General features: G+C 43.3%; 1 protein-coding gene across 1 annotated transcript in view; it reads right to left on the bottom strand.

Annotated features, from left to right (window-relative positions):
• LOC128309558 (uncharacterized) overlaps positions 1–19056 on the bottom strand; it is a 29364-nt gene extending 10308 nt beyond the window's left edge. The window contains exons 1-2 of the mRNA XM_053045981.1: positions 18513–19056; positions 11589–11681 (exon numbers count right to left, since the gene is read on the bottom strand). Of these exons, the coding sequence (XP_052901941.1) occupies positions 11589–11681; positions 18513–19056 (637 nt within the window). The remainder of the gene's footprint in view (positions 1–11588; positions 11682–18512) is intronic.
• Positions 19057–21490: the final 2434 nt, after the last annotated feature.

The following is a 21490-nucleotide window of genomic DNA, read 5'->3' as shown; positions in this document are numbered from 1 at the left end:
ATCAATTATTATGTAAGTTTTCTACACAGTTTTGTTTGGGTATTTAGAAGTGTTTATAATTTTATCATAATTATAAATTTTTATTTTATAATTATTTTATTTTATCATAATCTTTATAGGAGGATTTTTTATTTCTGTAGTCCATGTGTAAGCTTGCTAAAGCATTTTGTCTTGGGGTTTCCCATAGTGTCTTGGAGAATCCCGCAGTACTCATTGTAAGTTTTGGAATGTTTTCCTCGATGTTTGACACCAACTCTCTTTCCCTCGACTCCTGCACCTCACTCTTGAAAAGTCCTTCATTTATTCCAGATTAGATTCAGAAGCTGTCACTCGATTCCAGGTTGGATCGTGAGTGATCCGTATGACCCACCACTAACGCCAGCGCACAAGCATCAGGAAGGGAAGGCTTGATGTGTACGGTCGTCATCCATATGTGGACCATGTGCCATGGGTAGATTAGGTTGATCGCATGATTGGCAGTCCGTATGCACCCGAATCAACTCCCACGGAACGGTAGAAAAAGCCAAAGCCAAAAAAAAAAACTATCAGACAACTCTTCTGCACGCTCAGGAAGAGCAGAAAGCCAAAGCTAATGGTGTGGAACAGATCCGATTCACCATGGGCAGGTTTGCTTTAATGCGATGGATGTACGCATCCGACGGCTTTTGTGGAACTGCTGTAGAATGAAGGCGACAAAATAACAACGAATTGTTCTCGGTTGCTACCAGATGGCGCTGCTAATAGTAGGTGCCGTTTGGCACCATTAGACCGGTGAGCCCTCCGAGTGAGGTTCGAAACCCCAACATCACACCCTAAACACCGGTGTCCTGATGTCGGTGTAATGGCAACCCGAACAGGCCAGTAGTTTAATTGATAATTAGGAGGCGAATTGTTTCGCTACATACAAGTGGCCATTATTTGCGAGATGCTGCGGTAGGCTTTGCGTTCGAAGCAATGCACGCCCGGCGATGATGATGATGCCGGCGCCAAACCGTGCACATCGATCGGAGCAATTAGACGGGGAATTGTGTAGCGCTTCCAACAAATGCCCCCTCGATCCCATCGGCCTCACGCAACCCGGTGCGTAGAGCCCCTCATGGACGTGAGCATCTTCGGTGCTTCCCCGGATTGCCGAGCCGGATGCTTTCTTTTGATGCGGCTAATTGATGTGTTTTCCGGAATATTTGATGCTGAAGTGTAGGTTGCTCCCGTGCGCACCGGAATAGCAGGCATGGTTGTGAAGGGCTTGCGGGTAGCAAACCAGCAGCGGGCCCACTGGAGGTGTGTTGATGCGAAATAATTTTAAATGCTACTCGCACGAGCCACACCGCTGCGTGCGTGAATCGGTGGGCAAGAGGGTTAATTAATTGCACTGCATGGCATGGAATGCATCTTCGGTGACGCGCGTCCCGATCGAGGGAAGGTTAAATGGGGGGTAATGTGTAACCGCGTTGTGTGGTTTTGTTGCAAGCAAAAGAATGCACCCGTCGCAGGCACGTTCTAACGTGGAAAGCCATTTTTATTCCGGCTAAAATTTGCAACGTTTGGGGGTAAATGTAATTAGTACACACCCCGGTGTAGTGGTGTCGGTTAGTTTGTTTTTCATTATTACTTTGTTTACCCGGAAGAGGATGGGTTGAAGCGAGCCGGAGTGGTTTGAATATGTTCTCCCTTTATTTTGGCCAATTATAATGCAAACAGACGTGAATCTACTCTTATTCCGCTTGAAGTATTTCGAATAGCTGCATAAACGCCTGAAAGTATGCAATCTCGATGTAATTCACCGCTCGATGAAGTTTTGAGAGATTGCTTTGTGCGTTAATTGTATACATTCAGGCGTATTTTACACAAATCTCAACTCATCTTTGCTTTTGACTTCTTATCTGTACGATTAATACTCTGAAAGAGTTTGATAGTGAAAAACATATCATTTTTAACCTGTGTTGGCTAAGTGTATTTGTCACAAGCACTTTTTGTTTTCCCTTTTTTAAATCCAAAGAAAAAAACCCACCAACATTCTGGCACATTTATCAACGTGTACATCCGCGTCTGTAATGTTTACATTCTTCACCTTCGGCCCCCACCTTGCGGTCATTCCTTACACTAGCTTCCAAGCTCACGGCACATCGCCATAATTCCGTAAGGCCACTATCTACGGTGTCCACTTTTGGGACTGGTTTGTCACGAGTCCGACACTGTGGCAACGCACAAAACACGCCACCGTACGTGCCATTATGGATGGGCACGTCTCGCACACTGGCACTTCGGCTTCGGGGCGGGGTTTGTACTCCACGCGGTTTAATCTTATCCTCGGGTCGCATTCGCGGCACGCACGCGACTTGTTCTGAAAAGTTTCGCGCGAACTTAAGCCGTGCTCAGGGCCAGGGACCAGAATGTGGCTGCGTACGGCAAATGGCATTAAACGGTTTTTGGAAACTTGACCTTACCGGATGATGACCGATGGCCATCTCGGTATTAGTCGCACTCGCACTAATTGGATCGGATATTTAGGGTGATAATTGGTTGGCTGATGCTGATGGCGCTACCCGCAGCTCATCAGTAGTTGGCGTATCCGTGACCTTTGAAAGCAGGAGACTAGTACGGGCGCACAACACTACGAACCTTTGCCACGTGCGACTGCTCTGGGGACATTTCCTCGCGGTTGGCTTCCCAATCCACCGGCCCAATGTGAGCCCTGAGGCTTGAGGCTGGTTGTGTACTGCTCGATGAGCACGATGAACTAATCGGATTGGACCACTGTATCTGCTGCACTATCGAACCACCATTCACCGCCGGAAGAACACTACCGAGCCGGACGTGTGTTCTTCCCGCGGAAACACTTTCGATGCACCCGAGATTAGCATTAGTTCGCGCCGCCGGAACTGAATCTTCTTCGCGCGTGTATTTTTTTTTTTCTCTAAAACGTGGGACTTGTCCCACGATTTAAAGAAGCGAAATGAATACCACAACAAAAAAAAATCTCGAATGGTTCCGCGGGAGCGGGAAATCCCATTCGTACGGTGTACGGGCACAGACTGGCTGGTCGGAATGGAATCGAATCGGATTGAATTGCGCGCGCGCGGCTCGTTCCGAAACCGATGCGAAAGTTCCGCTTAACCGACCGAAAGGAAACCGGACTGACTATCGGCCCATGTCCACCAATGTCCAAACCAAGCAAAAGAGGGAGAGAGAGAGAGAGGGACGCTTGGTATTTTTGCCGTAATGTTGTGGTTTTGGAATGTTAATCAAGTTCTTCGACAACGCGCACATGTTCGATATGGAAATCGGCCTCCAAAGTCGACCAAAACCACCGCCACCACCAACCAGTTTTCCCTTTTTTTCTCGTTCACCCCCGGGTGGGGGGGTGGGCGAGTATGTTGTAAGCTTGTATGCAGCCAGCGCTGGTGCAAGTGCACAGGTGCACACACCCACGGTACGGCCTTTGTGCGCACCGATGCATGTACGGCTGGCTAATGGTGCGGTCGGGTGTTTCGGTGCTGCCGTCGTATTTAGTCGCGGGAGTTGAAATTATTGAAATGCAATCATGTGGTCGGTGTGGTGGACAGGTGGAAAGGGGGGGGGGGGGGGGGGGGGGGGAGGAACCGGGTTTTTGGTGAATGCATCTCTAAGCTGGTCGGCAAGAAAGTGCAAACACTGTGAATGTACGGCAAGCAAACCCCGCACAGTGATTAGCATCGGGATGGTAAATATGTGGTGAGGCAGGGTGTTACAACGGTCTACTTAAATGTGAAAATTTACCCTCAGTTCTCATATTTTTTGTAAAGAATAATTACTTATTAATTAATTAAAAGAATTAGAATAATTAATTTGAGTTGAATAATTGAATAATTCATTATTTTAAAGAATATTATACAGGCAGTCCCCGAGATACTCAATTGTAGCGGATCGTGGTAATCCGGGAAAAATCCGTGTAACTCTGTATTTCCGCGTAAGTCGAATCCTGGTGCAATTTCGTTTATACTTCAAAGTCACAGAGTCGATTTCCTTCTCTGGACTTAATTTTTTCACCGAATCAGGCGATTTTAAGAAAAAATACATTAAAATAAGTTAGAAAGAAATGTTTTATGTGACAAAAAAAGGTAATTTCGACCAATTTTCATCGTTTTGCTCAGATTTAGTGCTATAAACTAGCTCATCTGTCAAATTTCCAAAAACTGCGTATCTCGGGCACTGCCTGTACTCTGAAATTTGAAATATTTGTATGCAAGAGTGAACTGTCCGGAGGAGATGTAAATGAGTGACTTTGAAGGTTCGATTAGAATTACTAATTTCTCGATCGGATCATGCCGTTTTAGAAAAGGGGCCATCGGACTAGGTCTATCGTTCTTATTCCAACTGTCATCCAAAGCTTGATGAAGCGTAAAGCATAAAGCAACGGCTTTTCCTCAGATAATAGAGAATTTTGAAGCTTGGAGTCTAAAGTTTCTAGTGCGAAGAATCCTAATTTATAACAAAACTCTCAGTTCTCAGGGTTTGGAAAAATTTCTGTGAAGAGTAAAGCATGGACGTTGTCTGAGAACGTTTGACAATGACTTGTTGGGTTGTGACTTCGCTTAGAGCCCCAATATTGATAAGCAATTTTCCTACATTGCATTTTCTTGCTGTGCTTCAATATCATTGCAACTAAAATATTTGAAAAGCTTATAAACTTTAGCGTACGATGGTTTTTGTTTGTATTTATGGTTGAGTTTGCCATTGAGCTTGAGCGTTTCAATGAAGCTGTGAGCGTGTTCATGCGTGAACACTTGTGGCGTGCAGATGCTGATGGTGACTCGGTGTCGGGCAAACAGGAGTCGGTGGGGTGGGGGCAATTATATTTGCTGCAGATCGAAGCCGAACCGGTTAGAAAATGCAACCCAAACGGCAACATACAGTGGAGAGAGAAGAAAAAAAAACAAAATGGTATCACAAGCACAACTGCACACTGTCGAGCCCAATTAGGAGCCCGTCGGCATTCGGACCTTCGCACCGAATCTCCCGCTCCTCTTCGGCATGGAAGCTGGTGAAAGGCCTAATCATTGCTTGATTTGAGACTATGCAGATTGATCAGTGATGCGGTCAATTATTAAAAGATTGGCATGCCCGTTTGTATACGAGCCCGGGTCCGGACGACGAATGAAAGCCGGCTCTATTTCCACTGGTTTTAACTTTCCCGTAACCGGTGTGTGAGTACATCGGAACCATCAACAAAGCTCGCCCCACACCACTGTGGGCAGTCTGAGCGGAGAACACCATCCGGTGTTGTGCAATCGATGCAAACCATCGTCAGTTGCCTATTAGAGAGGCAGTGATTAGAAAGCTTCCCTCTGAGAAATTGGTGCGGTGGAGGAGTGGCTGGCACGAGTGGCTGGCACGAGATGAGATGCGAAAAATAACAAAACTAGTTTACCATTGATAGGATTATGCTGATTAGTTGGTATTGGATGAGCGATGCACCGAAACTGCATGAATGCATCGGTGCGCAATATCGAAACCATTTACGCGAGAAGAGAGAGAGACAGGGAAAAAATTGATCTACAATGGTGCGATTGGATGGTAAAATAATATTTCATCCTTGACGTTCGCTGTTCGATGTTCCCAGCGTGACGCCACTGGAATGTCACCCCTGCACACCCCCTTGTTGCAGGTGCACCGAGCCGGAGGGTAGGTTTTTGTTCGACATAATGGACATTCGATACGCATGATGGGAGCCACAAACGTTGATGCGCCGTGCACCCGGAGCTGTTTGTGTTTGTTTAGCCGTCATATTTAGCAACAATTGCTACAGGGGAAAATGGGGAAGAGAAAAGGGTGGGGGAAGCTGGAAAACTCCGCCTCCCTTCCCCAACCCATCGCTTTCTTTCATCTCGTGAATTGTGTTTATGATCGTTTTTTTTTGCACCGACACAAACACACACATAATAATCGTTTTACTTTCACCCCGCGGTGGTGTTAAATGATGGTCTTTTTCATTGGGTTTACCATTTTCCCGCCATCGCCGGCCGTTTTGTTGGGAATAATTTGCTAAAGGTAGCGGTGTGTCAATGGATGGTCTACTTTGATGCTGTTCATTTTTACCAAGCCATTGGCCATTCGAAATCTCTTCCCATTTATCCAGCGGAGCTTTGTTTAAACACACACATTTTATTGACTATGGATTTACATTTCATAAAAGGGCTGTCAGGTTTTACCTGTTTGATAGCTTTACTGTTTTTTTTCATGTTATTGATAGTAAATCATTTTTCCTGGGGATAATTTTGTGGCATTTCATTTCCTTTTCAAACCTTCGAGGCACAAAAATGGGTTTATTGCGGTTTTGCTATAAAAATTATGGCATATTATATTCCTGGTGCCGTGACCAGGATTCTCTAGGAGAAATTCCTTTCACGCGCATCTGACCATTGCAGCGATACGTTGCAGCGTCTTTTCTAATTTTTGAATATGAATTATAATTTGCGAAAGTACCATCAGCGCATAACGTTTAACCTTTGCCAAAGGATAAAATATCTCTGCAATTATCCGCCCAAAACTCTCAGCACATTCCACAGCGCACCCGCTTCTACTTCCGTCGGTGAGCTGAAAAAGCTGCCACCAGCGCGGTGTGTGCAACGTTCCCGGCGAAGTGCAAATGTTCACCCGTGACTTCATAAAACCATAAATTATCCCAATCTATCGCCCGACAATTTACGCCCTCGCACCACCACCCGGTGGTGAGAAAGAGTGAACCGCTGACGGTTGAAGCCCTTTATCGTCGCTTCGGTTCCCACAAAGTCCCGTTGTGCAAGTTCTTCAACTTTCGGGAGAAAGTACTGCACTGGGTCTGGCTGGAGTGTGTGCACGGGTACACTCTAGGGCTCGTGTTAGACCACGACGCAAATTTTCGTTACCGATCGGGAAATCGAAAGTAGCGTATTACAAAATAGCTGTTATTACTTTCATTTTCATGCACCGGCCGCGGCACCTCGGCACCCTCGGCGATCATTTCCTGGCCCTTATGCTTTGGCTGCTTCGTTCGACACGTGAGGCGCGTGTGTCTTTTCCTATTACCCGCTGTGGATTGTGCAATCGGACGATCGGGCGGGAATATTCTTCCACGTCACGGCGCCATGATACATGGCGGCGCGTAGGAGGTTATCAGGGGGTTTCATTTTCTCCCCTCGTGCTTGTGTTGCGGAAGGCTTGAAGTCGTCTTGTTTTTAAAGTTGTCGAGTGGTGTTACTTTACGGTTTGTTGGTTGCGAAAAAAAAATCAATCGATGAAGCTATTTCTTACGTACACAAACTTCCAACCCGATCGCTTTAAGTCGCACACCGGATGTGTACACTTAGGCCTACACGATCGAGACACCTCCAGCGCAAAACAAAAATCGAGGACACCACATTCCAAAATATTGACATTTGCCAGTGCGTCCGGAAGATGGTTTGCCCAGAAACGTAAAACCTCCGAAGAACTCCCATCGGCAAACTCCTAACAAATCAGGAAACGGCCAGTTTCGGGACCCGCCAACGTAATCATTCCGCTGCTCCGCTGCGCATTGTCGCGGGCAAAGTAATTAAGACGTTAAATGGCCGCATGCTCGACATCTAAACAAGCACTATCCGACTGTTGTGACGGTGACCGTGAGATGTCTCCGGGAGCGCCGTGCAAAAAACAAACTCCGAGTCGCCGCCAAGTGCGGCAATCAAGTGCGAAGGTCAACAAGCTACAGGTGGGCAAGTCGCCGTGAGAGAGCAGGAGAAAAGGTGGGCCAGTTTTAATTGGCAGAAACTGAATCGAAAATGCCACCACGTGGGCTTGTGATGAAGGAGCTGGTGTTTTTGGTATTAGTTTTTCTCCAAGCACCGGGATTTGTTCGGTGCACAAATTAGCTGAAAGTTGATGATGTCAAACGCTGTCCCCCTCGTACGGGAGAAGGGGAAATCGATTGATCAACCTACACTGCGAACGTGCAGAATTAGCCAACGAGGCTTAAGCTTTAGCAGGCACGAAGGTGTAATTAAATAAAGGGATCTATATTTAAACGGGCACACAGTACATGGATAATTTGCTGCCAGCGGGTTTGGCGTAAAAGCAACACGTGTGGTTTGTTTAATCCTCAAAGGAACCCAAAAATGCACAGAAAAGAATATCAAATTCCTCTACACGACATGATGTATGTAGAAAAAAAAATTATAGATGATATCATACCGATTAAATGTATCTATCGAACGACCCAGTCCGACAAGGACAGCGTGTTATTCGATACGTGCAATTTCTTTCCAACATTCCGGAAAGCTCCCCTTCTGACGCTAGAACAAAAGACCCATCAGATATTATCGATGATTAGGGAAATGCTCCACGAGTGTGTGTGTGTGTCGGTGATGAACAGCATCCCTTGCGCCGTACCCAGCAATTGACCGTTCCCTGCAGAGGATGGGAAGCGCTTGGCTTTATTTAAAATTTTGCCCCAACACATGCATCTCCGGAAGAAAGGGCCCCCTGTCAGGTTCGATCATGATTTCATTAAGTTAGATTGTATAATTTTACACACACACACACACGCACTTCCTTGACCGGGCGAAGGATGCAAGCATTACGGGAAACAAGGACCCGGCACGCTGGCCGGTCTGTTTCTGCTGGAAAACACGGAACGTACTCGAACCATGGGCCCTGGGGCTCGATCGATAGGATGTTGTCGTGTCCGTTTCGTTTGTGGTATTTCATCTCTCGCAGCCACGTTGCTTCTAGCTGCCATTGACTGTATGTAAATGTCGAAGGTGAGGTCCGGTGCCCGAGATGATGTCCGTGCCGGGTTTCGGTGCGGAAGAAGTCCGATGATTATGCAACGAGCGTAGCTCCGATATTGGAATTTGCGCACACGGTGGTAGTCTGGGTGGAATATCTTGGAAATATTGTCACAAGCGGCGCATTGCTGGAGGGGTTCGCAATAAAGCATGTGGCGTTGCATTTGCTTCGTGCAGGAGGCCCCAACTCTAACCGAGTTGCCGCACATCGGTTTGCATCATTTTCATCATTATCCCCTGCCGGGGGTAATCGGAAATCATTTTTAAACTTGTGTTTGATTGTGGCCGGCACACTAACCCGGGTGTGGTTCCGGGTGCTTGTCTGGTGACCAGACTGTTGACAACAGACAACGCCTCGAAGCTAAATGTGAACGATGTGGCACAGCAGTGCACCTTCTTCCACTGCGTTATAAACTGTATCATATGGCGCTTTTATGTAGCGAGCGTTTGCTACCGACACATGACTTAATTATTCTATCGAAGTAGGCTTAAAGCTTGCTTTTTTATTTTATGACAAAGACATTGCATTAAAGAAGAAGGGACTTTATTTTAATTTATATAGTTCAAGAACAGCGTATGATATTTGCTGAGACTTGGTAGTCTTTTTGATGCAATAGGAGGTTAGAACTGGACAGGTAGATTAGGTGATCAGAGTACGAATCAACATGGAGTGTCCGTTCTGCGATTGCTCTTTTTGTAGGACAGGCTCTTCAACTAACTGTCCACGAATAATACGCAATCGAAATAAGGCCCATTCACATTTGTTTATCAAGCTCATGACATGAGGAAGTTATGGGAATATACTCTTTTATCCACTATTATACCCTAGGGGTTCGAAATCTTAAGCCAAATGGCATCAAACGCTGTGGTCCTTCTAGAAATGACTCAGGACATCTTTATAACTTTATAACTTGAGACATCTGCAGAAGAAACAATTTTTTCATGAAATGTTTTATTGTTTTCAATATTCTTCGAATTTTGATCAAAAGTATATTCTAGTGCTTTTTTTAATCAAATTATCGTTGGGTGATGCAGTTAAATTAAAACAGGTTTTTGGAAAAAAATATGTTCTTTTAAAGATTAAAAAAAAATGTTTCTTTTCAGGATGCAATGGCTTAATTTATTTTCGATAATCTTGGGTGATATATAGAAATATATTAATCAGGCGTATATGATGTATTTAAATAAATGAGGTAGCATCTTTCGGTGCTTACAAAATTTTTAGAATATCTTCGATTTCCATAGCTAATGCAAACCGTTTTCATTAACTTCATTATTTAATTCGAGGAACTCGAGTGAATTCTCCGGAAGTGCTACGTTGAAAGCTTTTAGATGTGGCTGTATACAACTTCCACCCATATAGCATTGACCAACGTCACAAGCTTAGTTAGACAAACGTTACAATAATATAAAAAAATTATTATAATATATTATATAATAATATATAATATATAGAACTGGTATAGAACTGCGATAATTCTAAACATTTCATACCAGGCCTCAGATCTCACAATATTTAGACTTCAGCGCCATGAGGTAAAAAAGGTTCTAAAAATTCAAAACCCTTTGAGAGAGCTTTTACAGATTGAGATGAAGAGATGTGAAGGGATCTGTTCATTGAAAAGAATATCTTTGCAACATTTTGATTCAGTTGTATGCGAAATTTTGTCTAATACATCAAAAGGTCTTGGTGATGTGGCGATCAAAATTGTAGCTTATTTGAACGGAAGATTTGACTTTGAGTGAGACACATGCTAGAAACACACTGCCAGAAAAATTTAATGCGAATCAGCCTATGATTGACACTAAAACGTGTTTAATCGATAGTGAGCTTTACGGGGAAACAACCCACTAGCAGCACAGCCATAATAGGCTAATTAGTTTTAATTTAGCTATTTTATTCCCGATTAAGCCGATTATATCGAACATCCTCCGAACCGCGTTCTATGCTACAAATGGGATTTTATTATGCAAATTAGCCGACCATAAAAGGGTTTGGCAGCGCTGTCGGTTGGCCCGAACTTGACCCAAATGTGTCATAATGGTTTTATACTTTTAAAGCTTCCCAAACGCAACGGAACACAACACGATGTTGGGTCGATAAAAAAGATGGATGCATGTACATATATAAAAAAAATAACAGGTTGAAATCAATCTGATTCGAACCGATCTGCTCTGAACCACAACTTTACTGCATCGCTCAAAACAGGCCACGAACTCGACTTCGAAGCTAATCAAGCTTTGCCGGGCAATAGAATGGAAAACATAGTGCTGAAAGCAATAACTTCCGAAGAAATAGAAACATTAACAAACCGCTTCGAACGCTTCGCTTGGCCGTGTGCAACGGTTTGACATTTTAGTTGGAGATTTGAGCCGAGATTAAGCGAAAGAAGCGATCGTCAAAATCCTTACACCATCGCATCGGCATCGAAAGGACGAGTGCATTGAGCAATGTAAAGTGCCTTGAGAGATTAAACCACGGTGACCCGTGTGTTGGATGCGGTCCATGCTGGGTCGTTTCATAAAAATAACCGGAATAGACATTGTTGTGCTGTTCGAAAGTGAAGCTCTCGCACCGGAGGGCAACATTGTACGGCAGAAGCGCTCCGGTGCTCCAGTCGAATCGCTGATTGCGTCCAACATTCCGAGCGTGTCTCGCAATCACCCGGGTGAAACCGGTTCGAACGGTGCCGATTCGATCTGAATTCGATTTCGAAACTGCCGGCCACCGACGGATGGGCGCGGACGCTCGACCCTGGGGGGTGTGCGAGGCACGCCGCTTTTTGGGGGTGCTTCCGTACTTACCGTTCTTGCTCTCCTTGGCGGTCCTCAGGGGCGGATCGTCCTCGAGAACCATCGCCGGTACGGCGGTCACCATGCGAAAGCCCGCGAGCGTACCTAGACCACCAGGTCGGTAGAGAGGGTGAAAGGAAGCGAAGTGAGGCCGGTGAGCGCGTGAAGTGCATCGAAGGGACAGGTGTGCAGGTGTTTAGCATGTGTGTGTGTGTGTATGTGTGTATGTGTGGGTAGCTATCGTTCAGGGTTACCCAAGGTTGGAAAATGGAAAGGCACTGCGGTTCTACCGAAAGGCGATTATTTTAGCTACGGGAGGTTATTTTAAATACAAACTACATCTACTTAGGCCGATCACTTAGGGGTGGAAACGGTGGCAGGTGGATGGAATGGGAAAATGGGAGTTGCATAATCGGTTCGGAAGTGCGGTAGAATGAGCAGCGCATTTGCAGCTGTAGAAGATGGAACCCGTCGATGTGCAAACGTGTGGGCTTGCTTGGCTAGCCAGCTTATTATGTGCGGAGGTTTATTAGCTCGTTGATTGCAGGTGTTTATAGTTGGAGGTTCTTATTGAGTTGAGTAAAGTGGTTTTGGTTGCATTGCTTTGAAGCAAACCGTCAACTGAAGAAGCCTGAAGAACGGACAGAGTGCTTTAGGGGAGTTGAAAGCTGAAGTATTATCACACAGTCCGTGGAGCACTTCAGCAATGGTGTGAAGAGATTTGCTAAATAATAATCAATTTTACTGGTGCTCAGATGTACTACTTAAAGCGAGACTCTGCCAGAAAGTACTCCAACATAGAATTTTTTTCACTGAACTAATTAATATGGGCTCGCACTGTGGTGGGCTGGTCACGTCATGTTAAAGACACTGAATCTAATAGATTCAACGAGTTCTATCTAATACCCTGAGGGTATTAATTATAAGTCAGATCTGGGATAAAATCGAATGTCATTTGCAGGAGTCTTCCTTAGTAAAGATTGTCTTTCCATCTGCAAGGAGGAGCCCACTTCAAATGACTTATATGAATTCAAAATATCTTCAACATTCTCAACATCATTCAATTGACGAATGATGAATATTAGTTCCATTATTTTTAATTTCCATAATCTAATTTCCATACACAAGTACAGGCAGTCTCCGAGATACTCGAATTTTCGCGTAAGTCGAATGCTGGTGCAATTTCGTTTATACCTCAAAGTCACAGAGTCGGCTTCCTTTTCTGTACTTAATTTATGCAGCGAATCAGGCGATTTTTAAGAAAGAGTACATTACAATAAGTTAAAAACAAATGTTTTATGTGACATTTGTTCACTGAGTAGACTATGTGACATATGTGACATATGTTCACAGAGTAGACTATGTGACATATGTGACATATGTCACAGAGTAGACTTCCTTCTCTGCATTTAATTTATGCAGCGCATCAGGCGATTTTTAGAAAGATTACATTACAACAAATTCAAAACAAATGTTTTATGTGACAAAAAAAAGGTATTTTCGACCAGCTTGTCACCATTTTGCTTAAAATTTGTGCTATAAACTTGCTCAGTTGTCAAAGTCCCAAATATCGCGTATCTCCGAATCCGCGCATAAAAGGAATCGCGTATTTTGGGGACTGACTGTATTCTGAAAAAAATCTCAAATTTCACGTGTTATCTATAAAATCGTCGCACACTTTAATTTGTGGGATCCAAAAATTTCATCAACCAAGCTCACCAAGTAAAATTTTCATGGAAGGTGTCTTTCAACTGAGAAACACTGCAACCGAAGCTGTCATTAATATAAAAATGGTGGAAACAATATTTCCGTTTCTCATTCTTTAAACTTCAGAAATAAAATTGTAGTACAACAGACTTTAATTTCACAAATAAATATGCTTATCATGTTAACACGTCCCAACGAGCTGATGCACAATAGTAGTGCGTCTAATACGATCGTGAGTTAGAGATTAAAGCCGAGAGCGTCGAAAAAAGCACTTTTGGCAAAACAAAAAGACACCTCATCATTCCACTCTGCGAGTTTTCCGTTTTCAAACACCATTTCCGGTAGGTGATGGAAGAAAAGAAATGGAAAGTGGCTAGTGCCGGCGATACTTTCCATACCCGGCCGAATGATAGCTTCATTTGTCTTTCAAGTCCAAGTTCAATTGGTTCGTTGGTGTGCACTGTTATAATTTTTCTCCGCTTCCGTGCGGCAGCCAACGAGAGGCGTTGCTATGGTAATTTACGGCCCACTAACACCAGTGCAGTTGGGATTGCTCGAGCGGTGAAAAGCGCTGGGTCGTTTTGCAAATAATTCCATTCATCTTGCCCACCCTGCCTTGGGAGATGTGCGTTGGAGTGAAAAATGTCGATGGAAGTTGGAAGTCGGAAAAGGCGGAGTGGGCGAGATCGAGCGATACGGATTGAAACAGAGAGTGAATGGTTGGAAAATTGTCCTCATTGCATCGTGTGTGTGCGTGTGTTTGAGCGACATGGACAATTGCATTGGGCCGTGGTGTCAATGAGCGAGCCGTTTGTTTTACTTCACCATGGTGCAGTTTTCCACTTTCTGACTGACTGACCGACTCCCCGTCGATGAGCGAGTCAATGACCTGCCCGTCGAAGAAGGTGGTTTGGTTATGGATGGCGGCAAAATCATCAACGAGCGATAGGAAAAGTGACCGTGCCCGATCGGGAACCGTATCTCCGTTACCACCGATCACCGATTGGCGATAATAATAATGAGCCCAGCGATGATGATGATGATGATGATGACGATAATAATGCTACTTCTGCTGCTTATGGTGACGAGTGTACACCCCATGCCACTACCCCACATTTTCTCCTCTCCCCTTTTTCGCCACCATCTTGTTGATGGTAATCGGAATTGGAAATTGTGCATCCAAGTGGAGCACATTAACAGCAAAAGGACGCTCCGGTTTTGTGATGCGGCGTTTACACGATGATGGAAAATAAATCATCCACAACGGGGGGGGGAACGGTCGGACGATTCGTGACCATAAAGAAAACTACCCCTCGTCGTACAACCCGCCCCTCAAAGCACCCTAATTGAGGAAAGGAAATCAGTCTGTAAAGTGTTCGACTACTCGAGTTTCGATTTCATACCGGAGTTTTCCCAGCCGGTTCGGGGGGGTGGGGGAGGGAGGGTGCCGGTTTGAGTGCATAATTTTCGTACCACTTCAAACTGCGTGGATGCGTTAATGCTCGTGCTGCCCCGTATGGTGCGTCCACGGATTGTTTAGGTCTGTTTAGGTGTGTAGTTTTGGGGAAGCGCATTAGCGCTGGGTTCGCATCAATTTATGATGCAATTTCTGTTTTACGTGGCCGATAGTCGGTAATTTAGTCGGTTGGAAAATTTCCGACTTAAACGCCAAAAAACAAGAAGCAGGATGGGTTTGAATCAACGAGTTGCCACATCAACAAATGAAGCAAAGTTTTACAATTCATTTGATAATTGATTGAGATAGGAAGAGCGACAGTAGCATGATGTTTCTGTCTGTTTTACAATAAAATGTTTAGATAAAATTGGATTTTTTTTGGATGAATGTTTTCAGTTTTTGTCAATTCAATTTAAAAAAAATGTGACCATTCCTAGATTGTTTTCACGTCAATCTAAAATTAATTAGATTAAATGTAGTGTTTTTCTGCTTTTCATGTTGTTCATTAGAAATTTCTTTTTCGATGAAGTTTTCTTGGCTGACATTCCTGTACTGTTCGAAACATTTTCACAGAATAATAAAATTAAGCGGTTTGGAAGTCTACTTCTACATGTTCCACTTTCCGCACTACGTTAGCAACATATGACTGACGCTTTTGTGTAATAATAGATTAATTCTTACATTTTCTCTGATGGTTCTCTCAAAATTCCACATTTATGTTGTGTATCTTTTTGAGCAACAATAAGAGATAAAGGTAAAACAGTTTAGGCAACATATTTGATTTTAGTTTAAAACTGAAATTAAAGAGAAATAAATTTTAGAATTTAAAACAAAAAAACCTTTAATTTCAACCTAGAAATAAATTAATTTCGAAAGAAAAACTCAAGGATATTTCCAAATTTGATACTTCAACTTTAAAATCCTGTAATTTAAAGCGATGAGGGAAATAAAAACGCTTGAAAAAGCGGTTCCCAGAGACATTCTTTTCCCAGAGCTGTGCAAAACTTCCTTTCATCAATTTCCATTTCGTTCGGGTTAATGCGTAACACAACACCTTGCATGTCTTGCAGCAGATCCTAAATCACTTGTAATCATCGTGAGACGTTTCGAATATCGTTCAATTCGTACGATTCGAACAATAAACATCCCATTCCTTCCGACCGTGTGTAACACGATACATGCTGCTCGGTTATCTTTGACAAGCTGCCTTCTGCGAAGGTTTCGGAAGCTTACCCACTTCTCGAGAGCTCATTCCGCACAAATAATTGGATTTTCTTCATTCGCATAACGTTTTCGGCATACAGCCGGTGCGGCAAACTAAAATCTTCACCACCGTTCACCATTTTATGCAACCGTCCATCCATTATTGTGCACCCGGTTGGAACGTAATCTAACGAATGAATCAACCCTTACCTTGCCCAATCTTAATTCGCTCTTGGGTTCCTTCCCCCCCCCCCCCCCCCCCCCCCCTTCCACACCGGCCGGGAACGAACAGAAGCCAAGCAAATGGGGGGATGCGTGCGGATGATCATTCCTGACGGTGTGATATAATGTATACATATATGAAAACGGGAAGCGCCGATGGGCATGAGATAAGATTGATCTCGGTATCATCATCATCGTTAAAAGTACCGCTTCCAGGTGTGCCCGATAACGTACGGGATGGTTCTTAACCGCAAGCGACCACCACACCCCCAAACCACCCTTTTCGGGGGGGGAGTCAACGCACCCTTCAAACCTTCACCGAAGGAACCATCAACCCGATACGGACCCGGAGTTCCGTTTCGGTTCGGTTTTCCTTTCCATAATAATTGGTATGTCTTTGGTTTGCTGCTCCTTCAGAAGCATCGTTCGGTGTGTATGTGTGTGGTACGAAACGGTCGGGGGCTTGCTATAATCGTTCCTTAATTAGAACGTACATGAGAATCGCCGTTCATCGAGTGGGTTGAACGGACCCGGACATCGTGCCCACCCCTACTCGGGGTGGTGGTCCCGGAATATGTGCGATGTGATTGCGGATTAATTTGTACACATATTTGCCAAGGTGTCTCTCACACACACACACACGTGCGTCACGACGTCTTTGCTTTGTGCTGTGTCGGAAGCATCGGATGGTCAGCAGCTAATCTGCTTTGCTGCTCCCTCACAAGACAAAGTGCGCAACTTGACAGCTCCCTGTTCGGGTGCTTTCCTCCCAGTGGGGTCCGTAAGACTGTGTCGGGAAAAATAATGCTGCCGAACATTATTAGGACATTGATTGGTACTCAATCCATCGAATCTTGTTTCTGTTAATTAATCCCTGCTACAATCGTTATCTGTCTTCACATACAGCCAGGGTGAGGGACGCATGGGGCAAATTTGTGTGTTGTTTTTGTGACACAAACTGATTTAGATATTTATTGCATTCGATCAAAAATAGATTGAAACCATTTAGCTATAACTACCAGGATGGTTTTCGGTTGGTTTAATGGTTCCCAAAATTTCTTTTAAGCAAATTAATTTGATCGCAATTAGCTGACCGTTCTATTGATCCGTAGGTAATTAAAATGTTGCAGGAAAATTCTGCAAGGAAGAGCAAAAAAATATAATAATAAAGCTAAAGTAAAGTTTAATTGATATGTACGATGTTGACTCCATTTAAGGGATGTTTTATTCTTCAGGTACAGTTTCATTCTATTTTTAACCCAATTATGAAGTAGAGGCTATTAAGTGTTTATTATTGTCAAGAAGACTTAACGTTATGAAGTCAAATTTTTCAAACTACTTTAAGTCTTATTATGAAGGCAATCAGTAGCGAGATGATCACTCTTTGCTAACTAAGAAATAGTTAAAAGAAATAGACTTTGGGTAACATTCTCTAATGGAACTAATTAAAATTAACTCCTTGTCTTGAGCAGTGGAATCTATGCACCTAATTGTAAAGTCAGGCTATATTTGTTGACAAATTGAATACTTACGAAGTAATTTTGTTTTCTTAATTGTCTAGTCAATTTTGAGGAAAAATTTAATCATATTCCGTCAATTTATGCATTACCTCCAACAAAATTAAAGGAACCTTCAATTGAATCCATTAATTAAATGAAATTAAAGTGATTATTGCGGATGATATAATGTATCACAACCTATCTGAATTGGAACTAATAGTAAGATTTGTTCTAAATGACTTTTTATTATAGTTGAAATTAAAATATACTTCAAGAAAACGTAAAATACTGTAGAATCTTTATAACCTCTGGAAAAATAATCTCAATTCTGTACTTTAGTTGCTTTGTAAGGTACAAGATATATCTGAGGATTTGAAGATACTCTTGTAAATAGTCTAGAACTAACCAGTCACGCCCTTGGTGATCTCTGGTTGATATCAATCACAACGTTAAGCCGCAAAATGACTAGAGCAAAGGGATCCTAAGAATACCCATCAAACTTAGGTAAAAAAGTAAGCAAGAATTTATTTTAATTTAGTTCGGGAATTGTTTAATAAACGAATAATAATGCAACAACCTGTGGTTTAAGTTAACTATGTTTCCATCTCGGGTAAAATTCCTCACCAACTCTGTTGTTATTTCCCCCAAAAGAAACGATATGCACGCTTGCATATAATTCAATCGCCACCTCCCCCCCTTCTTCGGTCACATTTGTGGCTCATGAGCACTGTTTGATTCACTTTTTAATCGGGTTATCGGGACGTGGACGTATGAGTATGTGAGTACGGCCAGGGAAGTTTTACAAAAAAGGACGGAACACTAAAGCAAACCATTCAGCTCCGAACTTACCGATGCCATTGCGGGCGATTGTTGCCGTCGGTTGACCGTGGCCGGTGCCGGGTGGCGGCGTCCTCGGACGCAGGTGTTCCCGCATCAGCCGGCCCTCGACACCTTGATTGCGTACGTGCGACAACTCGGCTGATGAGGCGTTATTAATACTGCAAACGTTATCGGTCGAGGCGGCGTGCGGTATCGGTGCCATCGGTGGATCTGTGGGCGGCTGATTGCCGTCGGATGGTGCGAATACGTTGGGGACAGCAGTTGCATCCGTGAGGGAAGTAACGGGGAAGAGGGAAGGTGTTTCTGGCCCTTCGGACAGCTCGTCGCTCGCTAGCGAGGGTAGCTCGGGCTCGAATTTGGAAGCCGTTCCCAGCAGCAGCAGCGGTGCGTTCGATTGGGCTGATTGGGGTGCTGATGCGGCCAGTCCGATAATGTCATTATAGGTGGCGTTGTTGGCCGCCTCGGTAGGTGGTAGAACCGGCACAGGAGATGCACTACCCCGAGCCAATGCTTGCGGACCGTCGAGTAATTTTTTCGCCTTAAACAAGCGCATGTTATTAGTTAAAAATGTGAGCGAAAAGTGCCGCTTTTGAAGTGGCCTTATTGTACCGAATGTCAGGAGCGATCAGCTAGCGGCCCCGATGCCCGACGGGGAAATCAGTTCAACCGGATCGATCCGTTTGGCCATCGGAGATCGGAAAGGAATCTGCAATTAGAAGCGAAAAAAGCGAAATGATTAGTATACTAGCAACGCCCTCTAGCGGAGAGAAAAGGAATGCACCGAAGGACACGACGGCGTGTGTTCGTCGGTTACTTAACGAAGCTCGCTTCGGTTGCCATCCCCATCGTAACGCGCCCGAGTGTGAAGCGGGGCATCAAAACAAAACACGCCCCGGAAGATGCTATATCCGCTCGTTGGTCCCACTTGGTATGTAATTTCGCACACCTCGCCAAGCCTCGCGATGATTTTTCCAAGCAGCAGCAGCAGCGTCAGAAACCAAAAAAAAAAAAACCTTGAACGCGAAGGAAAACCTAACGAGCTGGATCAAAGTTATGAACAATCGCTTTGGCGATTGTTGTTTATTCATTTCCACGCACAGGATTAAAGTTTGCTGTTGTGGCAGCGATGCGGCGGCACCTTGGTCTAAGCAACCCGGTTGCTATCATTACGTCAACCTCGTTTAAGCCTTCTTAAGCGACCCAAAGCCAACGTCATAACATAACACCGAACCGGTGCCCATATTGTTGCGTTTCCGTATTTGCCACCTAAGAGACGCACACAGAAAAAAAATGCCGTGCAGTTTTGTTTCGTCTTCGAATTGTTTTACGGCCGTGCCGATGCTTTGAATGCCTTTATTGTTTGTGTGCGGCCGCGGAACTACGCTTTGCCGAGCAGTTTGGAAAACCGGCTCTCGGATTGGTGATAATTTTGTCACCCGGTTGGGGTTTGCGATTCACGGCCACCAGAGACAATTATCTGGCGGTTGCCGTTGGTAAGATTAAATTATTATTTATGGAGGGCATCGCGCAGGAAGTTATTTGGTCTTGGAGTGCGCGACCGTTTCACAATCGATTTATGAGTGTGCATTCCTTCTCTGCAGGCCGATGTTGATGTTGTTTGATTGAAATTTGTTTAACATTTCGGTTTCGTTTGACTTTGCGCTTTGCGGGGCTTCCTGTCCTGCGATCGGTTCTGGTCGATGGGCTACGAACCGCACTGTGAATGAATGTGCAAACAACCATTTACCTTTTAATGGAATATTCATTCTTTGTTTGAATACGTTTGAAGTTTTGCGGCGTGCAACTCGTACACGCTGGAGCACGAAATGTATGCCATAATAAATCATCTTAGCGTGACGTTTGGCAAACGTGTTGAAAATTTATTTAAATAGTTCTAGAAGAGGATTGTAAAAATTGTGGTTCCCTGATAAACAAGTAAGCAAGACCGGTAGCAGATGTACAGGATTGAATTAGATTTAATTTGTGTTTTAATTTAATCTTTATGGGGTAAATGATTTTAATGATCATCTTTTCATAACATCTCGTACGAGTTTAAGGTTAATTCGATTTTTTTTGTATAAAACAATAGTTTAATAAAGGCTTCAATACTGTTACAATATTTTAACCAATGAAGATGTTAGACATCAAAGTCAAAATTACACATATTGAAGTAATTAAAAATTTCAATTCTTAGACAAGTCGAAAAGCATTTATAATAAACATAACAAAATCATCTAACCCAAAGTTTTTTGTAAAATATACTTTTTATAAAAGTTAAAGGCTGAAACTAACGAACAAACGTGACCAGCTTGTTTTAAATCATATCAAATGTTTATCTAAGACTGTTAATTAATTCATGCATCATTTGGTAGGATGATTTTGGTCGAATATGTATGTGTATGTGTATAGCATTTTAAAGGATTCGATATTGTTTGAAATTGTGATAATATGTTAATAGACAACTGTAGGAATATGTTTTAACCCAATCTACATCATATTGAATTGAAAAATTGAATTGAAAAAAATTGAATTTATTGAATTGAAAATTGAATTTATATTCTTTGGATATCTAGACTCCTGAAGATGCTTAATTTAAAATATTGCTCCGCTATCCTAATTTGACTACTAGATGGATTAAAAAGTTATATGCTCTTTGATATTACGAGCCACTGGGATGTAACTGGTCAAATAAACACGATGTAGATAATTATTTCTACTACAAAATTGGGTTCTAACTATCGACCTATAGAGACATCATTGCGTGTTTGAAAATTAGTTACTTAAGGAAATGGGGGGGGGAGGGGGGGGGATACCATATCCTAGAAGGATATCCCCCATTATAAACAAAATTGAAGGTATAAGAAATTAATGAATTGCTTTATGTAAAACAATTAAAAAAGTTGAAGAGCTATAAGCATCGTACATTTGCTTAATTATTGATCTCTTATTAACTACAATTTAAAGAAACTTAATTAAATACAAAATTC

Source organism: Anopheles moucheti, chromosome 2 (genome assembly GCF_943734755.1).
Source record: "Anopheles moucheti chromosome 2, idAnoMoucSN_F20_07, whole genome shotgun sequence".
Lineage (NCBI taxonomy): Eukaryota > Metazoa > Arthropoda > Insecta > Diptera > Culicidae > Anopheles > Anopheles moucheti.
This window is presented reverse-complemented; position numbering and strand designations above follow the sequence as displayed.